The 19,028-nt window shown below is 48.8% G+C and overlaps 1 protein-coding gene across 1 annotated transcript; it reads left to right on the top strand.

Moving 5' to 3' along the window:
• The first annotated feature begins 10,095 nt into the window (after window positions 1–10,095).
• CHST2 (carbohydrate sulfotransferase 2) lies at window positions 10,096–13,450 on the top strand. The gene is made up of 2 exons (XM_059920158.1): window positions 10,096–10,995; window positions 11,102–13,450. Exon 2 carries the CDS (start codon window positions 11,284–11,286, stop codon window positions 12,874–12,876), a length of 1,593 nt encoding a protein of 530 aa, XP_059776141.1. The 5' UTR covers window positions 10,096–10,995; window positions 11,102–11,283; the 3' UTR covers window positions 12,877–13,450.
• Window positions 13,451–19,028: the final 5,578 nt, after the last annotated feature.

The raw sequence follows: 19,028 nt of genomic DNA, 5'->3' as shown, positions 1-19,028 counted from the left end.
TGCTGTGGGTTGGGGGAGGGGAGTGTTTAAACCTCACTTTGAGCAGGTCCTTGGACCACAATTTGAGAGGGCCTGCGAATCTAGAGCCCACTGAGCATGGAGTCAGCATCTCTCTTGTGGTCATAAACTTGCAACATGGCTGGGCTGCTTCCACTTTCCTGTGTCTTCACTGCAATCCCGGCTAACATCAGTTTCAGCACTCTCACGTGGCCCATGAGGCTTATACACATATTTGCTACCGGTTTGGCGGTGTTTTTGTGGGAGAGATTGGGAGGAGAATGCTTGGATGTGGGAAGATGGAGAGAGAAGATCTGCTATGAGTTCTCTGTTCATGCTTTCTATATAAGCCTCGTGCAGGGCTAGGCATCCAGTAATGGGTCCTTGGAGGACAGGATGAAATAAGGATGCTAAAATTCTGCTGGACCTAGCTATTCATGGGCAAAATTAGTGCCTCATTTCCAGTCTTCGTGAAATTTCTACCCTTCTCTGGTGGGAGGTTATAAGGACGAGCTTCTGTAAATTGCTTTGAAAGTGAACCATGATTATGCAAACAGATGACATTATCTACCTTCTACTGACAGCAAGAATTGGTGATATGGGGAGTCTTGCAGGTAAATAAAGACTTTTTGAATCAGGAGGAACCATGGGATTAGATTAAATGGGAGCCCCCAAAGCACACAGTGCATCTTCAGCACTTTGACTTGAACTACCAGATGGATAGTAATCTGTTAGGGGATATTCTGAGTGGGTTATTTATAAGGATGTAAAAGATTGCTGACCCAGGCTGGGACTGTGGGCAAGCTGTGGGCACATCTGCAGCTATTGAGTACATATTTCTAAGGGTTTCCAGCAGAACATAAGCAAACAATTGCCTGCCTGAGTGATATGAGAGTTTCATAATAGCCATAAATACTTAAGTTGATGGCCAGCATGGTTGGACAAATCCAGCTGTGTGCAGAAACAATGTCGTTCAGCCAAAACATACCAAATGGCACCATCTCTCTTGGGTTCTTCTCCAACACAGCACACCAGGCAGAAGGGCAAAACTTGAGCAATGGATACCCAAGTGCTCTGATGTGGTGACACTGGCAAAAATGCTGCAAATAGGGGAAGATGTTGTGGCTTTCACGTCATTATGGACAGAGTTCAACAGGCCAGGGATCCAAAAGCTTCCAGAGCAGTGCCATGCATATTAATTGAGAAGAATTAATTTTCACCAGAAGGAGAGGGCTTTCTTCTGTCATTAGTGACCATTATTCCCACTTTGTTGTTACTGCTATTCTGTCAAGCACATCATCATATGCTATGATGCTGTCCATCATATCTTCATTCTCTGGGTACAGAGTCCAGGCGGTGGCAATGGCTGAACGTTGCTTCTCTATAGTGAGTATAAAGCCATGACCACTATGGTCTGGGCAGAGGAGATTTGAGGGAAAAAGAAACAAAACATCCATCATTAAAACGATAATGGAAAAATAAATCTGGAGGAACCCAGATGTTTGTCATAAAAATCAAAACAGATAGTATAATAAATTCTTAATTTCTTACGTTGTACTGAAATTTCATCGAGTCAATTAGATCCTGAAATAAATGAGAAATGGGGCATTGGCTGGAGATGAAGAGAATGATATATTTTTGTACGAAGGCTAGGAGTTTAGACATTTATTGGATTGGAATTTGACCTGTGGCATTAAGATGTAGATTGTCTCCCAAAACTGTAAGTGGGGCACGGATTTGCATAAGAAACTTCTCTGCATAAAAAGTTGTGTCCTAACAATGAAATCTTGCATAAAAATAGACAGCTAACAAGGCGAAGGAAAAGAAACACTCAACAGATCAACAGAACATTTTGTGCTCTCAAAATGGAAGTGGCAGAAAGCACGCTTAAGTCGAAAGGTTGCTCCTTTGAAGGAAGTAAAGCCACTTGTTACGTCGTGACTGAGAAAAGAGAAATCTGTCGAAAGACAAGGATATATCATCTGAAAACTAATGAGACGTTACATTCTGAGCCAAAATTGCATCCAACTTTTCAGCATGCAACTAGGCAAGATCTGAGCCAAAGTATAAAGAGTTGACCTAAAACTTTGGGAATTCAGAACTCAGAAGCTGCCACAGAAGATGAAAGCGGGGCGTGGGCCAGGGAGGGGGGAAGACCAACTATAGACGGAGGAGATGCAGAATGCAACTATCTAGGTCAAGACCTACTTTCTTTCTCCGATTTTTTCCCCGCTTGGATTTTCTATCTTGTGACTGCCAAAACAATGTATGCATGAAATTCTACATTCCCCTGCATTCACCGACACACCATAGAAATTACACACATAAGCATGGAGGTCACCTGTGGAAAATCGCTGGCTTTCTGCATAATAGTTTGTCTATAAGTTACAAGGACGGAGATAACTTGGCCCAGAATGGAATTTGCTTTTGTGCGTGGCGCTGAGTACCATAAGACTCAGAACATGCCCAAAGCACTCGCCTTTCTTCAGAAAAAAACTGATGTCACGATGGGTTGCTACTGTAATTAAGTGCGGGCATAGTTTCTTTTTTTTGTTTCTATTTAATGCCAGCAAAGCAGCTATTTCTATGGCTTTAGGTAAATACGGAAGTTGAGAGTGAAGGACTAGTTCTGGACATTTGTATTATTTTTACTGATTTTTGTGCCAAGAACATTCCCTCGTGTGGTTGTGCAGGTTGTATTCTGCACAAAGTTTCCATCATCTGCTCCGCTGGCTGCGCACCCTGGCCTGGGGCTGTACCTGGGGTGGGGACGGTGGGGAGGAAGCATTTCTTATTAATATGTGTGCTAGCAACTGCTCCAGAAGGAGCCTGTACTAGCCACCTGATAATCCTGCGCAACAGAAAAGGGAGTGAAAAACCAGTCCACCCACCTGCGTGACCTTAAGTTATTTATTTAGGTGTTCATGCCCATTAACACCAGAATGGCAGCTACCGGGCTTCCCAAACTCTAACGTGCAGACCAGTCACTCAGCGATCTTGTTAAAATGCAGATTCTGATGGAAGCCATCGGAGGCCTGAGATTTTGCATTTCTAACAAGCTCTCAGGTGACCTTGATTCAGCCCATCCACTGACCATATTTTGAGTAGCAAGGCCCAGGGGACGTCAAGGCCAATGAATCCCAAGGTCGAACTCCAGTCATGATGGCCTCATCCTTCTGCTAACCACTGAATCCTTCTCCCATCTTTCTGCCCCTACAAATCTCAACCAGAACACTCCCTGCCCTGAAAAAAAATCCCTCGCTGAGCCAGATCCCCAAATGTCCTCACCAAAAAAGGGGTAGAAAAAGTGATATGGCATCCTTCTTTTTGCAGACCTCAGAGTTCACTCCTCCCTAAGGAGAAGATGCCCTTCACCTGGGGTGGGGGGCAGGAACTGTTATTTACTAACCACTCTGAGCCACGCTGTGTGCCTTCCTCCTGCACTTGCCCTGGCTTTTACTAGCCATTCGAGGAGATGGCTATTATTATCCCATTACTACAGATGGAAAACTGAGGCCCGAGGAGATGACGTACTTTGTTTGGGAACATAGGACTAGTAAGTAAACTTGCAGGGAATTGAATCCAGGGCTGATTTCAAATTCTGTACCTGAGCCACTATATCTTTTTTTTTTCCATTTATTTTTTATTTTTTTATTTTATAAATTTATTTATTTATTTTATTTTTGGCTGTGTTGGGTCTTCGTTGCTGTGCGTGGGCTTTCTCTAGTTGCGGCGAGCGGGGGCTATTCTTTGTTGTGATGCGCGGGCTTCTCATTGTGGTGGCTTCTCTTGTTGCGGAGCATGGGCTCTAGGCGTGCGGGCTTCAATAGTTGTGGCACGTGGGCTCAGCAGTTGTGGCTCGCAGGCTCAGTAGCTGGGGTGCACGGGCCCAGTTGCTCCACGGCATGTGGGATCTTCCTGGACCAGGGCTCGAACCTGTGTCCCCTGCATTGGCAGGCGGATTCTTTCTTTCTTTCTTTCTTTCTTTCTATCTTTCTTTCTTTCTTTCTTTCTTTTTTTTTTTTATTTTTTTTTTTGGGCTGTGCTGGGTCTTCGGTTCGTGCGAGGGCTTTCTCTAGTTGCGGCAAGTGGGGGCCACTCTTCATCGCGGTGTGGGGACCGCTCTTCATCGCGGTGCGCGGGCCTTTCACTATCGCGGCCCCTCCCGTTGCGGGGCACAGGCTCCAGACACGCAGGCTCAGTGGTTGTGGCTCACGGGCCCAGCTGCTCCGTGGCATGTGGGATCTTCCCAGACCAGGGCTCGAACCCGTGTCCCCTGCATTAGCAGGCAGACTCTCAACCACTGCGCCACCAGGGAAGCCCGGCAGGCGGATTCTTAACCACTGCACCACCAGGGAAGCCCCATGAGCCACTATATCTTGTTTCTCCATCTCAAGGAACTTAATTTCTTCTGTCAATAAAGAGAATGTTTTCCAGTTGACGGCCTTTTATCAGAGACTGTGGTACCTGTGGTAGAAGTCACATTGAAGGCATGGGGGTATTACACTAGACAGCTCTTTGTTTTAAGCAGAATTCTATTACTGCACAGACACGTGGATGTCCCACGGAGTTTCTACCAGTGTGACATTATCTCTGCTTCCTCATGACAGTTGATTTTGGTGACTGGTTGGTTATTTTTAAAGTACTTCCGATCATGGACGCAAACCTCAGTGGCAAAGCTTCTCCAGTTTTTCAAATGCTGTGTTTCAAAAATACAGTGAAAGTCATTGCTCCTGACCGACTGGGGCCAGGTGAGTGATGTGTCCAGAAGGTCCACGGTGAGGCGGCTGGCCATCTCTCAGAGCCTATAGGGAGGTCCAACCTCCAGGCATCCAACTGTTGGGGGACAGGCTCTCCATGGAGAGAACAGATTTGCTCCAAGGAGCAATTACTGCAAACTGGAGCTCCAGCCTGCGGGTGAGGGTGGTGGTTAGAGCAAGGCACGCTGCCCGCTCCCAGTTCAACTCCATTTAGTGTGTTCATAGCGCACAAGTCCTGGGAAACTGAGGGGGACAGCGGGGTGGGGAGGGGGAAATGAAATGATTTTCCAAATGCTTCAAGACCACTTTCTAGCTGAGGATAGCACAAGACACTCTTACTGCTGTTGGGAGATGCCTGGCATGGAGATGTGAAAAGAGTTGACAGAAGCTGAGTCTCTTGTATCCAAGCAGTCATTTCTCCAAGAAGCCTCTTCCTAGAAGGGATTCATCCCTACACACTTGGGCATGAGAAATAGCTTAATGCAGCCTGCTGAGATGAGCCATCAGGCCAGACCATCAGAGTGGTAGATGTAGCCCACACTAGTCCACCTTTCCTGAACTGAGCGTTGATATTATGACATTAGATTGCATTGACTGGGCTTATAAGAACCAGCACCTATTGCCCCAACTCTACAGTTTTTTTTATTGTAGATCGTGGAGACATATTTAAGGACATAGTACACTTTCCATACTGCATAATTCCTTCTTAAGGACCCACAGTAATTAGCCAACAAATATTTATTCAACACTTATATGCCAGATAGGGTGCTAGTATTAGGAATAAAGCAATGAACAAAGAAATCACATGAATGAGTCTTACAATACAAAGAAGAGAAATTATTTTCTTAGTTCTCTATGTCAGGCAAAGCTGTCAATCTCCTGAGCAACTTTCCTTCTTTACAATGCCTACTAGGAAGCTCAGAGCCAATTTTTGGACTCACCTCTTGCAATTGCACAGGAACTCATGAAATGAATTGTTGTACAGACCATACCCCTGGCTTCATGTTATTTTTCCCTTTGATCATTTTTCTTGTGTTTATCTCTGTGGGCTACCTCACATTCCTGCTTTTTTTTTTTTTGAATGGGAGGTTATAATTAAATAACAATAAAAGAGCCCAGCAGATCAGGGGTTATGAGTGAGCAGCGCAATCAGTGTTAGTGTGAGATAATGAGAAATATACATATATTGGTCTCTGTCTCTGGTTCCCGGCACAGGACTCCTAAAACCCTTGCAATTTCCTAAGTGATAAGAGTACTAGGAGCATCTTTTTTTCTAATGAGGTGACTCTGGGTAGGCTCCTGGGTGGCTCCTGGATAAGGGCTGGTCACCAGAAGGACCAAGCCATATTAGAGACAGAATTCTCAGCCCCAGCCCCCATCTTCCAGCGAGGGAAGAAGAGCTGGAAATGGAGTTAATCATTGGTCATGACAACACGAGAAGCCTCCATACATTCCAACAGTAGGGGGTTCAAAGAACTCCTCGCCAGTGAACACGTGTTGGTGCCGGGAGAGTGGTGAGCCCAGAGAGGGTGTGCAAGCTCCGTGCCCCTTCCCACATACCTCGCCCTGTGCATCTCTTCCATCTGGCTCTTTGTCCATATACTTTATCGTATCCTTTTACAATAAACCCATAAACATAAGTAAACTTCTCCTGAGTTCTGTGATCCGTTCTAGCAAATTAACTGAACCCGAGGAAGGGGTCGTGGGAAACCTCTTACTTAGGACCGATTGGTCAGAACCCCAGGTGGCAATCTGGATTTGCGATTGGCATCAGAAGTCGGGGGCAGTCTAGTGGGACTGAGCCCTTAACCTCTGGGATCTGACACTATCTCCAGGCAAATAGTGTCAGAATTGAGTAAAGGTGCTGGACACCCAGTGGGTGCCACAGAATTGCTTGGTGTTGGGGAAAGAATCCACACGTTTGGTGACCTGGAGTGTCAGAAGTGAAGTGAGTAGCAAAGTGTTCTGTGGGGGAGAAAGACACGGGTGGGAACCGGTGGGTTCTTCTCATCCAGCTGGCGATAAATGAGGCCAGGGAGAGGTGTGAGTGGTGAGGTCACTGGTGCTGATGGAGAGGCTGGGCTGGAGCTCCTCAGGATGACTGGTGGCTACACACTAGAATTTGAAGGTGGGAACTCCAAAGAGTTCCTTCACAGCCGTCAGACGATTCAGGCTATTTCCTTTTTTGACAGTTAAGGCAAGCCCCTCTCCCCCGACCCTGAACTTGAGCATTTCATTTCAGCTTTTAAACTCAATTAAGCAGAGCGGTTACCTCTGGAGGTTCGTGGGCTCTGTAATGGGTTCATGAGTATTCATTATATTATTTAAAATCATATAAAAAAGAAAAGGGCCACCCTTGGACTAATGACAACAGTGTGGTTTAGCTTTTTTTTTTTTTAATTTATTTTTGGCTGTGTTGGGTCTTTGTTTCTGTGTGAGGGCTTCCTCTAGTTGTGGCAAGCGGGGGCCACTCTTCATCGCGGTGCGCGGGCCTCTCACTGTCGCGGCCTCTCTCGTTGCGGAGCCCAGGCTCCAGACGCGCAGGCTCGGTAATTGTGGCTCACGGGTCTCGTTGCTCCGCGGCATGTGGGATCCTCCCAGACCAGGGCTTGAACCCGTGTCCCCGGCACTGGCAGGCAGATTCTCAACCACTGCGCCACCAGGGAAGCCCAACAGCATGTTTTAAATCAAGGATTATGATTAATCCAATTCTGTGCGCTCAAGTTCCTCTGACAATGCATATTCGCTGAAATGATGACTGACTGAATCTATCTTGGTGCCCGGGGGGTAGGCATTCCCCAGAGGGGAATCTTGTGGTTCCACAGTGACACAGACAGGCCTGGACGGAAACTGGCCGGGTAACCCAGCCTTACATCTTTTCTCCACAGACTATGGAGGAAGGTCTGGGAAGATCTCTCTGCCACGTCCCACGGGCTGGGCCCTGGGCCCTACAGCACCCCAGAACGTTTGGCCTCCTATCTGTCCAGGATTAGGTAAATGCCACAGCAAGTTTCCAACAGCAGTTTCCTTTCCACAGCCCAGACCGCAGAGGACAGACTGAGGAGCCTCGTGGAAAAGACTCTGAATTGCAATAAACTCAACAGTGAGCTGAAATTAAGGACAGCCCTGTGGCCTGACTCCTCTGGCAACGAAATTATGTGACTTCTTATAGGTCTGGGTCATTACTATGCTAACGAGATAAGTGGCTTAAAATGAAAGGACATCCTGAACCCACGTGTGAAGACAGGCGTTATCAAGTCTTTGGGTGTCATTAGTTGTGACGAAGGTTGGAATTAATCGTGACACGCAAAACGGTAAAACATTTGCAAGCAAGGAGAGGGTGGAGATGCTGGAACCTGTAAATTGATGCCAGCTGAGCACTCACTGGGGGAGTGTCTGGCAAATGGATTTACTATTTTGCCAACTTCAGGAAAGTGTTACAGAATGGCAGACAAAACTGTTTCTATGCAAACAATTGTTTAGAAAAGGGTCCTTACAGCAAATAACTGCAATTTAGGGGCTTTCTGAGTAACCACAAAGCCAGGGACTAAATTTTAGATATTCGACATTACTTTTCTTGGAATCAGGCTGAATACTAACGTTGAGGTTTTCTTGCCTCCCTAACTCCCTCTCTTCCACCAGTCTTTTAATGTGTCAATATCACTTCAGTTTTGTGGGGAAAGGGTAGAGGGAAAAAGGGAGAGGGATAGAGACAGCAGGGGGAAGGGCAGTGGGTGGGCCCAGAAATGGAGAGATGGGAAGTCACTCCATTAAACTATCATCTTCATCTGTAAACAGGGATTAAAAATGTCTGTCTGTCCTGACACGCTCCCAGGAGAAATGCCATGCTGCTTGAGAAAGCTGTGAATAAAATTCGATCTCTACTCTCCCTCCCTCTATTTGCATAAAATCTGTCCCAGAAACGTCTCACCCTTACATTTTATCAGAACCACGGGGGGAAAAAAATTATCTGAACTCTACCCGTGGCATTATGGATTTTTCTGGAAAACGAGGCTAGGTCAAGTTCTTGGAACATTTTTCTACCCTGAAAACTCATATGAATTAAGTCACTTTCTAAGACTCCTTGCACTCCGAAGATTCGTACTTCAGTAAGACTCACTGAAGAATAATGGCGCAAACAACATTTTTTAATTTAGAAGGATCTTGCTGAGAAAGGCTGCCCCAAATAGTACAAAGATAAATTTGCAGTAACTTTGTCAAACTTCTAAAAACTCCATCAGGACAGGAGGCAGCAAAACGTCTCCAGGAGATCAGTCTGTTACCAGCGGCCCGTGAGCTTCAAGACCGGTCGCAGTTCGTAGCGATTCAGCCCAGGGCTCAAGAGGGGTTTAATCATCTGGGCATCTAGCTCCCCATCACCGTTCAGTTACTGGAGGCTATTATAATTGTCCCCATTTTGCGGATGAAATTGAGTTATGGCTTAGTCTCTTTTGGTGAGAGACTGAGAAAGAAAGAGAGAGGAGGAGGAGGAGGGGAGGGAGGGAGGAAGGGAGGGCTGTTCCTCATTATCCTAAAAAAAAAAAAGTACTTAAACCTTAACTTAAAAAATGATCTACTTCCAAAAACTGCGTTTCCTTTAGGGTGAAATCGTTTGATCTCATCTCTAACACCAAGAAGCAAAACAAGTATTTTACTGTAAATTGGAACAAAGAGTCACCCCCCGACCCCCCATCACCCCAATTCCCGAGGACGTCAGTCACAGCGGACGCGTCATTACGATCGGAGGTGGGGAGAGCGTCTGCTGGGGGCTAATAAAACCGAAGAGGCCCTCTCCGTAGGTGGAGTAGAGCGGGGAGAAGACGCCCCGCTGGCACACACCTCCGGAAAACTGAAGCTTCTTCTTTGACCCAGGGGTCAGAAAGATTTATTACTTCCTCGGTGAGGGAGAAGCCCCAGGACAGCTGGAAGGGACGAGCCGGGAGTGGGAAGCCTGAGAGCCGCGCTCGGCCTCCTCGGAGCGCTCCGGGGCGCGGGTGCGTCCTCGGTTCCCGGAGAGGCCCGGCGGTGCCGACCCCGGGGGAAGAGCGGAGTGGGAGGCCGCTGGGGGATTTCTGCCCAAACTTTATCACCAACTCTTTCCGAGAGCAAAACTGTGCGGTTGAGCACGGTAGGGGCACGGAGAATCCAAGTTTCCCAGAGGTCGGGACGCCCGAGCGCTCCGAACCCCGCGTCCGTACCCTGGCGCTTGGCGCACGGATTGCTACGGCCTACGCCGCGCGGATGGCGGCCCAAGCGGCCCCGCTGTAAATCGGAACCCGCATCTCCAACCCCCAAGGTGGCGGCGGCGGGAGCTGGGCGCTGTGAGGGGGGGCGGGCGCGGGACGCGCGGAGGAGGAGGGCAGCACGCCGAAGGGGAGGAGCCGCAGCGACAGACGGCGGCGCGCACCAACCCGGCGCCGGCTGGCAGGAGCCGCGCAGAGGCTGGCCCGAGCGCGTTGCAGCCGCTCCGCGTAGGGAGAGTCGGGTAGCAGCATCCTCCCGGGCGCCGGCTTTCGCGCGGCGGCTGCGGCGGCGGCGGCGGCGTTTTCTCTGCCCCGATGCCTCGTTGACCTGAAGAGGCTGGTGCCGCGGGGAAGGCGGGCAAGGGAGCGCTGCGGGCCCCGGCTCCTTTGCCTAGAGCTGTGTGTGTGTGTGTGTGTGTGTGTGTGTGTAGGGGGTTTCCGGGCCAGTCGGAGGCTGAGGAGCGGCGGGGGCTGCCGGCAATGCCCGCCCGGGCATCCTTCGGGTGATGGAAGAAGCAGCTGCTGCCGCCGCCGCTGCACAGTCGCGCTGCGCCCCATCTACCACCGCCAGAGACATGGGAAGATTCGGGGCGCGGAGGCCGAGAGCAAGAGAGGCGGAGCCGCTTTGCCGGGAGCTGGGTCGCGTATAAGCCCCCTCCCCCTCCCCTCCCTCGGCCAGCTTCACCCCCCCAGAGCGAGGAAGGAAGCTACAGTCCCGAGAGGGCGTTGGAGACGCCGATGGAGCCGGGCGCAAAGGACTCAGCGGAGCGCAGAGCAGGGCTCCGGGCCCGGTGAAAGTTTCCCTTCCCCAGCCGCAGGGCGCCCGCTGCCCGGAAACTCTGCCCAGAGCTTGGGCTGCCAAGTCCCTCGGCCCCCTCGGAGGCGCGCGGACCCCGGGCGGAAAACAGCGCTCGAGAAGGCGAGGAACGAGTGACAGCAGGACTGACCGCCGGGCCGTGCTCCCGGGCCGCTCCGGGGAGCGCCCGCGGCTCCAGGTTAGCGGGGTAGCCAGGCAGACCCGCGGGTGGGCGTGAATTAGGGGGAGGAGGCGGCTGGGGAGGAGGATTGGGGCGCACCAGCTTACTCCGCTTCCCCTCGCAGGTCCTTCTCAGAGCCGCTGCCATGGGAGAGCCAACCCTGGGTGCCGGGGACCAGCCGCCGCTGCTGCCGCGCCCGCCTCGGAGTCGCGGCCCAAGTCCCAGCGCCCGAATCCGGGCCGCTGCGTCCTCCTCCCGGGTTGCAGGGCCGCCTCCGCCGCGCTGCCGGCCCGGGTTGTGCCTGTGATGAGCCGCAGCCCGCCGCGAGCCCTGCCCGCGGGCGCGCCCCCCCGGTTGCTCCCGGCCGCGCCTGCCGCCGGGCCGCGCGCCTTGCTCCCGCCGTGGCCCCGGCGCCCGGGTCGCCGCTGGCCCGCGTCCCCGCTCGGAATGAAGGTGTTCCGCAGGAAGGCGCTGGTGCTGTGCGCGGGCTACGCGCTGCTGCTGGTGCTCACCATGCTCAACCTCCTGGACTACAAGTGGCACAAGGGGCCGTTGCAGCAGTGCAGCCCCGACGGGCCGCTCGGTGCCGCGGCGGGGGCGGCTGCGGGCGGCTGGGGGCGTCCGGGGCCTCCTCCGGCCGTGCCGCCCCGCGCACACACCCGCTCGGACCCCCGTACCCCATACCGCTCTCCCGTCGCCCCCGTCCGGGCGGCTCCGGCAGCCGGGGCGGGGGCGGCGGGGGCCGCAGCCCCTCCGGGTAATGGCACTCGGGGCACCGGGGATGGCGGGGACAAGAGGCAGTTGGTGTACGTGTTCACCACGTGGCGCTCGGGCTCGTCCTTCTTCGGCGAGCTTTTCAACCAGAACCCCGAAGTGTTCTTCCTCTACGAGCCAGTGTGGCACGTGTGGCAAAAACTGTACCCAGGGGACGCCGTTTCCCTGCAAGGGGCGGCACGGGACATGCTGAGCGCTCTCTACCGCTGCGACCTCTCGGTCTTCCAGCTGTACAGTCCCGCTGGCAGCGGGGGGCGCAACCTCACCACGCTGGGCATTTTCGGCGCGGCCACCAACAAGGTGGTGTGCTCGTCGCCACTTTGCCCCGCCTACCGCAAGGAGGTCGTTGGACTGGTGGACGATCGCGTGTGCAAGAAGTGCCCGCCGCAGCGCCTGGCGCGCTTCGAGGAGGAGTGCCGCAAGTACCGCACTCTGGTCATCAAGGGCGTGCGTGTCTTCGACGTGGCCGTGTTGGCGCCACTTCTGCGCGACCCGGCCCTGGACCTCAAGGTCATTCATCTGGTGCGGGATCCCCGCGCTGTGGCCAGCTCACGCATCCGCTCGCGCCATGGTCTCATCCGTGAAAGCCTGCAGGTGGTGCGCAGCCGGGACCCCCGAGCGCACCGCATGCCCTTCCTGGAGGCCGCTGGCCATAAGCTGGGCGCCAAGAAGGAGAGCATGGGTGGGCCTGCAGACTACCACGCCCTTGGCGCCATGGAGGTCATCTGCCACAGCATGGCCAAGACGCTGCAGACGGCCCTGCAGCCCCCTGACTGGCTGCAAGGCCACTACCTGGTGGTGCGGTACGAGGACCTGGTGGGAGACCCCGTCAAGACCCTACGCAGGGTGTATGACTTTGTGGGGCTATTGGTGAGCCCTGAAATGGAGCAGTTTGCCCTCAACATGACCAGTGGCTCAGGCTCCTCCTCCAAGCCTTTCGTGGTGTCGGCACGCAACGCCACGCAGGCCGCCAGCGCCTGGCGGACCGCCCTCACCTTCCAGCAGATCAAACAGGTGGAGGAGTTTTGCTACCAGCCCATGGCCGTGCTGGGTTACGAGCGGGTCAATAGCCCTGAGGAGGTCAGAGACCTCAGCAAGACCCTGCTCCGGAAACCCCGGCTCTGAGAGGGGTTCCCGGGAGACCAGACTCCCTGTGGTGACACCCACAGAAGGATTGTGGTGTGTTTCAACAAAAACAGCCCAGATCCAAACTGAGGAAGCCCACACATTCTGTTATAGATACATAATATAAATAACCACACAGGCACTTGCTGTCAGTGTTTTGAGTCATTGAATTTCAAGGAACAGCCACAATACACACACATCTCAGAAAAGGCAAGGCTTGAAAGTTCTGACCCGCTGCCCTTCCTCTTCTCTCCCCTGCCTTTTCTCCCTTTTCTTACCCTCTCCCCTACCTGCCTTCCATTTTGAAGTGGGATGTTGATTAAATCAAGATCCAGTAACCCAAATCTTGTTTCCAAAATTTTCGTGGTATCTGTGAACATGTAGAAGAGTCATTTGGATGTCGGGGGTGGGGTGGGAGGTGTGGGAGGGTGGAGAAAGGGGAAGTGGTCCAGGAGCAAAAGCCCCACTGGGCATGCTAAACCAAGGAGGCATTCTTCTAAGTAGACTTTTGTGTAAAAAGCAAAGGTTATACGTGAGTATTAATAAAGAAAATAATAAATAATATTCTTTTTTATATTTGCCTCCATTACTTTGGATTTGCTTGTGTTCCTTGTCCTGTGCAGCTTCAGACAGAATCTGCTTCTCCTCCCCCCACCCCCTTTTCCTGTCTGTTTCCTAGAAAACAGCTAAGATGGGTGGGAGCAGCTTCAGACTCCTTGATAAGAGCTTTGGAGTTGTGTTCTCCCGTGTAAATCACAGCCTGTCAGGTGCCCAGGAATGGGAACAAATCTTCAGATTCTAAAGGCAAAAATCAAGCAGGGCAGTGGAGAAAAAAGCACAGCACTACTTTCCTGTTCCACTTGGAGCACGGAAAGGAAGAAGCAACCCCTTGAGGATCTGAAGGCATTCGGTTTTGATTACTCTTGAGTAAACACTGGGAAACCTTGAAGCAGAGACCAGTGTTTTGGTCCTGAGATTAGTTCAGAAAAAGGATTTTTAAAAGAAGAGAAGTATGTAGTTCAAAAAACTTCTGATGATAAGAACACAAACCTCAAAAATTAGCGTGAACGTTTTGTTGGCAGCGGTAGCAAGTTCTTCGGTTAGAAAAGTGACAGAAGTATTTGAGTTTGGAGCGTTTTTCTGCCTCTGACACAGTCCACGGAGGCATATGAAAAGGGAAGTTTGATCTGGGAACTGTAAGGGTACCCACAGGTTATCCCCCTTATTCCTGGCTTCCTATCCAAATTAGTGCAAAAGAGAATGTGAATTTATAATGGTTTACTTAGGTTGCTTGTGGGGTACATTGCTTTTCTTTTATCATGTTTTCTGAAAGTAAAAAATTGCAAAGAAGCTACGTGTTGCTGACAGTATAAGTCTTCAACCAAGAGCTTCTTTCAGATATGAAAGTAAATTATGGGAAAGAAGAAATGAAAATGAATTATGAGTTTGTATGTTGGATTTTGAGATTTGGTATTTTCCAGGGAAAAAACCATTGCAATTTTCCTGTAGTGGTAATGGTGTTGCTGCTGTCCTGAGCCCATTTGTACTGAAGCATTCTGCAGAATGTTGTATTATGATAAGAAGTTATGAAGCTAAATAGGAACAAGAGAGTGTAGTTGTATATTACATTAAATACGGTACAAGTTCAAGTTCATCATAATTTTATTTTACTGTAATTTATTGTGAGATTTGTGCAAGCCAATCTGTATAGGTTAAATGCTGAGGATTTCATTTTAAGGAAAATATAATGAAAAGGAATATGTACGTGGGAAATACTTTAAGTATAATTTTTATTACAATGTGAAATCTAACTACACTGTTAAGAATTCTGAGAATTTAAAAGCACAGAGGTTAAAAAAAGGGATGTATTTAGCAGTGGATTTTATAACACATTCTAGAATGGTTATTTCTTAATTTACTAAAATTGTTTATAGTAATTGTGTTTATTAATCCAGATTACAGCTATAACACATTGATCATGCTTTCTATGATATTTTCATGGTAGCGCCTATGCTGAATTATCTTCAGCAGCAGTAGAATATTTGTAACAACTTTAATTTAAGAATACTTTAAAAGTAAATGAACAAAATAAATATTAATGTTGGATGACTAGAGATGAAACAGGTTTAGCAGGAAATTAAGACAGCATCATTAAAAAGCAACCACTCTGAATAAAAGAACCATTTAAAAACAAATTTCATGTGGCATTAGAATCAACTCGTTTCACTTAATCACAGTAAAATTCATGCTTAGTGTTTGAGTGAAGGATTTTTAAGCAGTTGAATTCATTCTTCTCTCTGGATAGCTAAGGACTTTGATTGCATTAAAGTGGAATCACGATGTTTTTGAATCTTGTATTTAAAAAATGTGAGATGCCACGTAGAGGCTTTGTAGCCTGCAGCACATTCGAGGTCTCTGCTCCGGTGAAATTTTAAGCTAAACACCAACAGTTCTGCCCTTGCTGTGTTTGAACGGGGTTTCCGCCCATAATATCCTTGTTTTGTAGCAGCTGCCTTCTCTCCACTCTGCCACTCCTGGGCTCGGTAATTTGACAGGGTGAATTGTTGCTCCTGGAGATTTGTACCTCGCTGCATTCTAGGAAAGCGAGACAGGTGTATTTCCCACTAACAGCCGAGATCGTCATATCAGTGACATTCACCTTCTGCAAGTCTGAGAAGGAGAGAAGCAATTTTGGACGTTAGTCAGCTTCTGTCAGCCCCCGGAGCAAGCAGACTTGTGCCACAACAATTTGTGACAGCCTGTGACCATTTCTGAAGCAGCAAATGTGAAGGAGTTCCTTTCACCGTTCCCAACTTGGCAATATGTCCATCAGCAGGAGGACATATTCTTCAGAGCAGGTTATCAGAGTGATTTTTATTTTCACATTCTGCTTGACTGATAGCACGCCTGATTTACCCCGTTGACTTTGGAATGCCTTTGTTAATTAGAAAGCTCTATTTGTAAAACAAAGTCTACTCAGTGCCTTTAGCCAACAAATATGAGTTTGGAACAAGGGCAGCAGCTCAGGCTGAGTGCTTGAGTTTCAGGGAGCTCAGGCCACTCAAAGGCCTCATTCAGACTGACCCGTGGGTACCTTGTGGGCAGGCATGGGGGCAAATCCTGTACCCTTCAGTGTCTACTACACAGTGGGTACTTGATAACTATTTATTGAGTGAAATATGTAACTATCCAATTTTGAAAGTGCTCAGAAGGGAGAGAGTGGGGAAACGAGTTACCTGTTTGGAGAAAGTGCCAGGCTGTTCATCAAAGTTTGCTGAAGAGGATGGGCCTTAGGCTCTATTTAGATGTGGGGCATAGGCACTAGGAACACCTTCAAGATTTCCAGGGGGATCTGCGTATAGACCAATATTTCCCGCTGATGAATTAGAATTTCTGAACATGGAGAGGTAAAAGTCTCCAAATGAGGAATTCTATTTTTATTATTTGTTTTTTCCAACGGCATGAACAAGATAAAAGGCAGGGATCAGAACATACCGGCAGAATAAATGCTGCCCTGATACCTAAGGGATGTTGTTCATGATTGCAGAAGCCTGTGATATTTATTTATGGTTTCGAGTGCTGTGAATTTCACCCAGGCAGAGAATAGTTACTTGCAGGAAGCGAGTCCTATTGTGGATAATGGACGAGACAATGGCTGCCTGTCCCCATTCATCCCCTGCCTGGCCGTGGCCAGTTCTGTCCAGGGTTTCTGTTGCACACTGGAGAGTTGTGGCTGAATTAACGCTGTCTGTTTGAAATTAATGTGAATCTGAGTGAGGCCGTTAAATGAATATTCCCTTGGTCTGAACAATGAAATAAACATCATGTTGGAAACCCAGTCTCTAGAGATGACTTCAGAAAGACTAAGAGGGAAGTAAAAAGGCGTGTCTTATCTGTAGTCGTGAAGAAAGACGAGGTGTCACTTTACCACCGTCCCCCGACCTCCTTCCCTTCCCTCTCTACACACAGCACACATGCCCGCCCGCACATACAAGTGTGTTTGTGCACCGTCTTGAGGTCTGGAAGAGAGAATGTTTTTATACCAGCTAATGGGTGTGTGGCGAGGGACACTTTTTGATCTCAGGCCTCTGAGAGCTCGTGGGCGATGATTCTATCAGAACCAGTGACAGTTCCGTGTCAGGATCCAATGTGGACAGGTAGAAAATGTCAGTTGCAATCTGCGGAATGGCTTGAGGTAGGTGATGGGATGTCCCAAGGTAAATGCACAGTTTGTAGACCCCTTTTGTCACTCACCTTGAGAAGGACCCTTTCAAATCTGTCACGGCTAAGAACACAGTTGGTTTCCATACCTTTCCTTCTTTCTGGCAATCCAGCTGCTACGTTTGCAGTTCAAGTACGAGCCACTGAGCTGCTTGGGTATGGGCTCTGGTACAAGTGTTTAATAATTGAAATTACAGGGCTTGACTTTTATTACACCTGATACAATTCTGCACACCCTTCATCAAATTATGCTAAGGAAATGGTTCAATTCTGACTAACACATTAAGTTTGTAGAATGGGAAACTTTATGAACCAATGTTTGAGGGGTGGTATTGTTTATAAACTTGAAGGAGCCTTGAAGAAATAGGGCCTGTCTGTATACCTGGCAGGATGAAAGAGGATGGCCAAGGCCAAAGCTTAACTTTTGACCAAGCCAGTTGTTTGTAATCAGACATCAAATGTGTTCTGGGGCTGTTTGAACTTTCAGGTTGGTGACAGTCACCCTGCCAAGTAAATGACTGTGAAAATGATCACTGTAACCAAAAGCTATACTCAGAACCATTCAGTAATGGCTCCCATCCTGAGTGTGTAGACAGGGCTTGATAGAAATTCACCTTGAGGCAGTGAATCCTCGAGAGAGGACCAGCTACATAATTTGTGGGGTCTCCGTGCAAAATGAAAAGGCAGGGCCTCTTGTTAAAAAATTATTAAGCATTTTAATTCTGCAGCAGCAGAGAATTAAATCAAGCATGGGCCCTTCTGAGTGTAGGGCCCACAACCTGTACGGGTATTTGCCGTGAAGCCAGTCCTGCGTCCAGATACAGAAACGAAATGCTTAATTATAGGAGAGAATAAATAACAGTGGCCTACAATTTCCTGGAAAGTGGCTGCAGGGTATCATGTGTAACTATAATTAAAGCCCAGACATCCTAGCGAGACAAGTGCACTCTGCATGGTGGAATTCTAAGGAGGTGAGCGCACACATGACAAATAATCCTTGATGATTGTAGCAAGTGATTGACAAGGCCCTCTGAGTCATCAGTTGGGCTTGAGACAACTTGGGACCAATGCTGTTCAGGATGGATATTGCTTTATTAACTTCTGGTCCTGATTTTTCTTCCCTTGTAGCTAACCTGTTTATTCTTTTTGTTTGTTTTATTTTCTTTTGTTTTTTTCTGTCTTCCAGAATTCTTTTTATGAAAAATTAAAATGTCAAACTTCCATGAGAACTAGTCTCTTTATGTGAATTTTGTCTAGTATTCATCAAGCCCATTTGATCTGAATATTTACTTCTTAAGTTCAAGAAGTTATTTTCTATAACTTTATATAAATATAAATATAAATATATATATATATACGGTCTGTGCTGTCAGGGGAACCCTTCTGGCAAGAACAGGTCAGATGGTCTTCCATGAGGATGGAGAGCTCGACCTCCTTGCCCTCAGCGTGGGGATGCTAGCAACTTCTTCTGACAACCATGTTCCCTTCCTTCTGAAACTACTGTGGGACTCTCTGCATTTGCTTCGTGTATAATAGAGAGGGAGAGTCTATGCATAGAAAAGCAGAAGGTCAGATTACAATGAACGCAAGGAGTAAAGGTGCAGGTGTGCTAAGCCAACAGCTAAGTCTCCTTATTGTGCCCAGTCTCTTTGGCTGAGTTTATTTCATTATAGGTGTGGGATGTCCCGCTCTTCCCTGGGGAAATTTCTCTGCACTTTCCTCCCCTCTCCTGCCTGCCATTTCTTCTCTACTTTGTAAATTCCTACTCATTATCGAAGAGCCTAGATCTGTTTGAAGGTTTTATTTATCAGCCCTGCTCCGAGATGCAGACGTGTCTTTCTGTCTCCTATTCCCTCCGACTGCCTCGTGCATGAATCTATCGGTATGTATCCCTGCAGACTGGGATTCTTTGTTGATAATCTACTTCCTCT

This window comes from Balaenoptera ricei, chromosome 4 (assembly GCF_028023285.1).
Source record: "Balaenoptera ricei isolate mBalRic1 chromosome 4, mBalRic1.hap2, whole genome shotgun sequence".
NCBI lineage: Eukaryota > Metazoa > Chordata > Mammalia > Artiodactyla > Balaenopteridae > Balaenoptera > Balaenoptera ricei.
The sequence above is the reverse complement of the archived record's forward strand: the minus strand, read 5'-3'. Positions and strand labels throughout refer to the sequence as shown.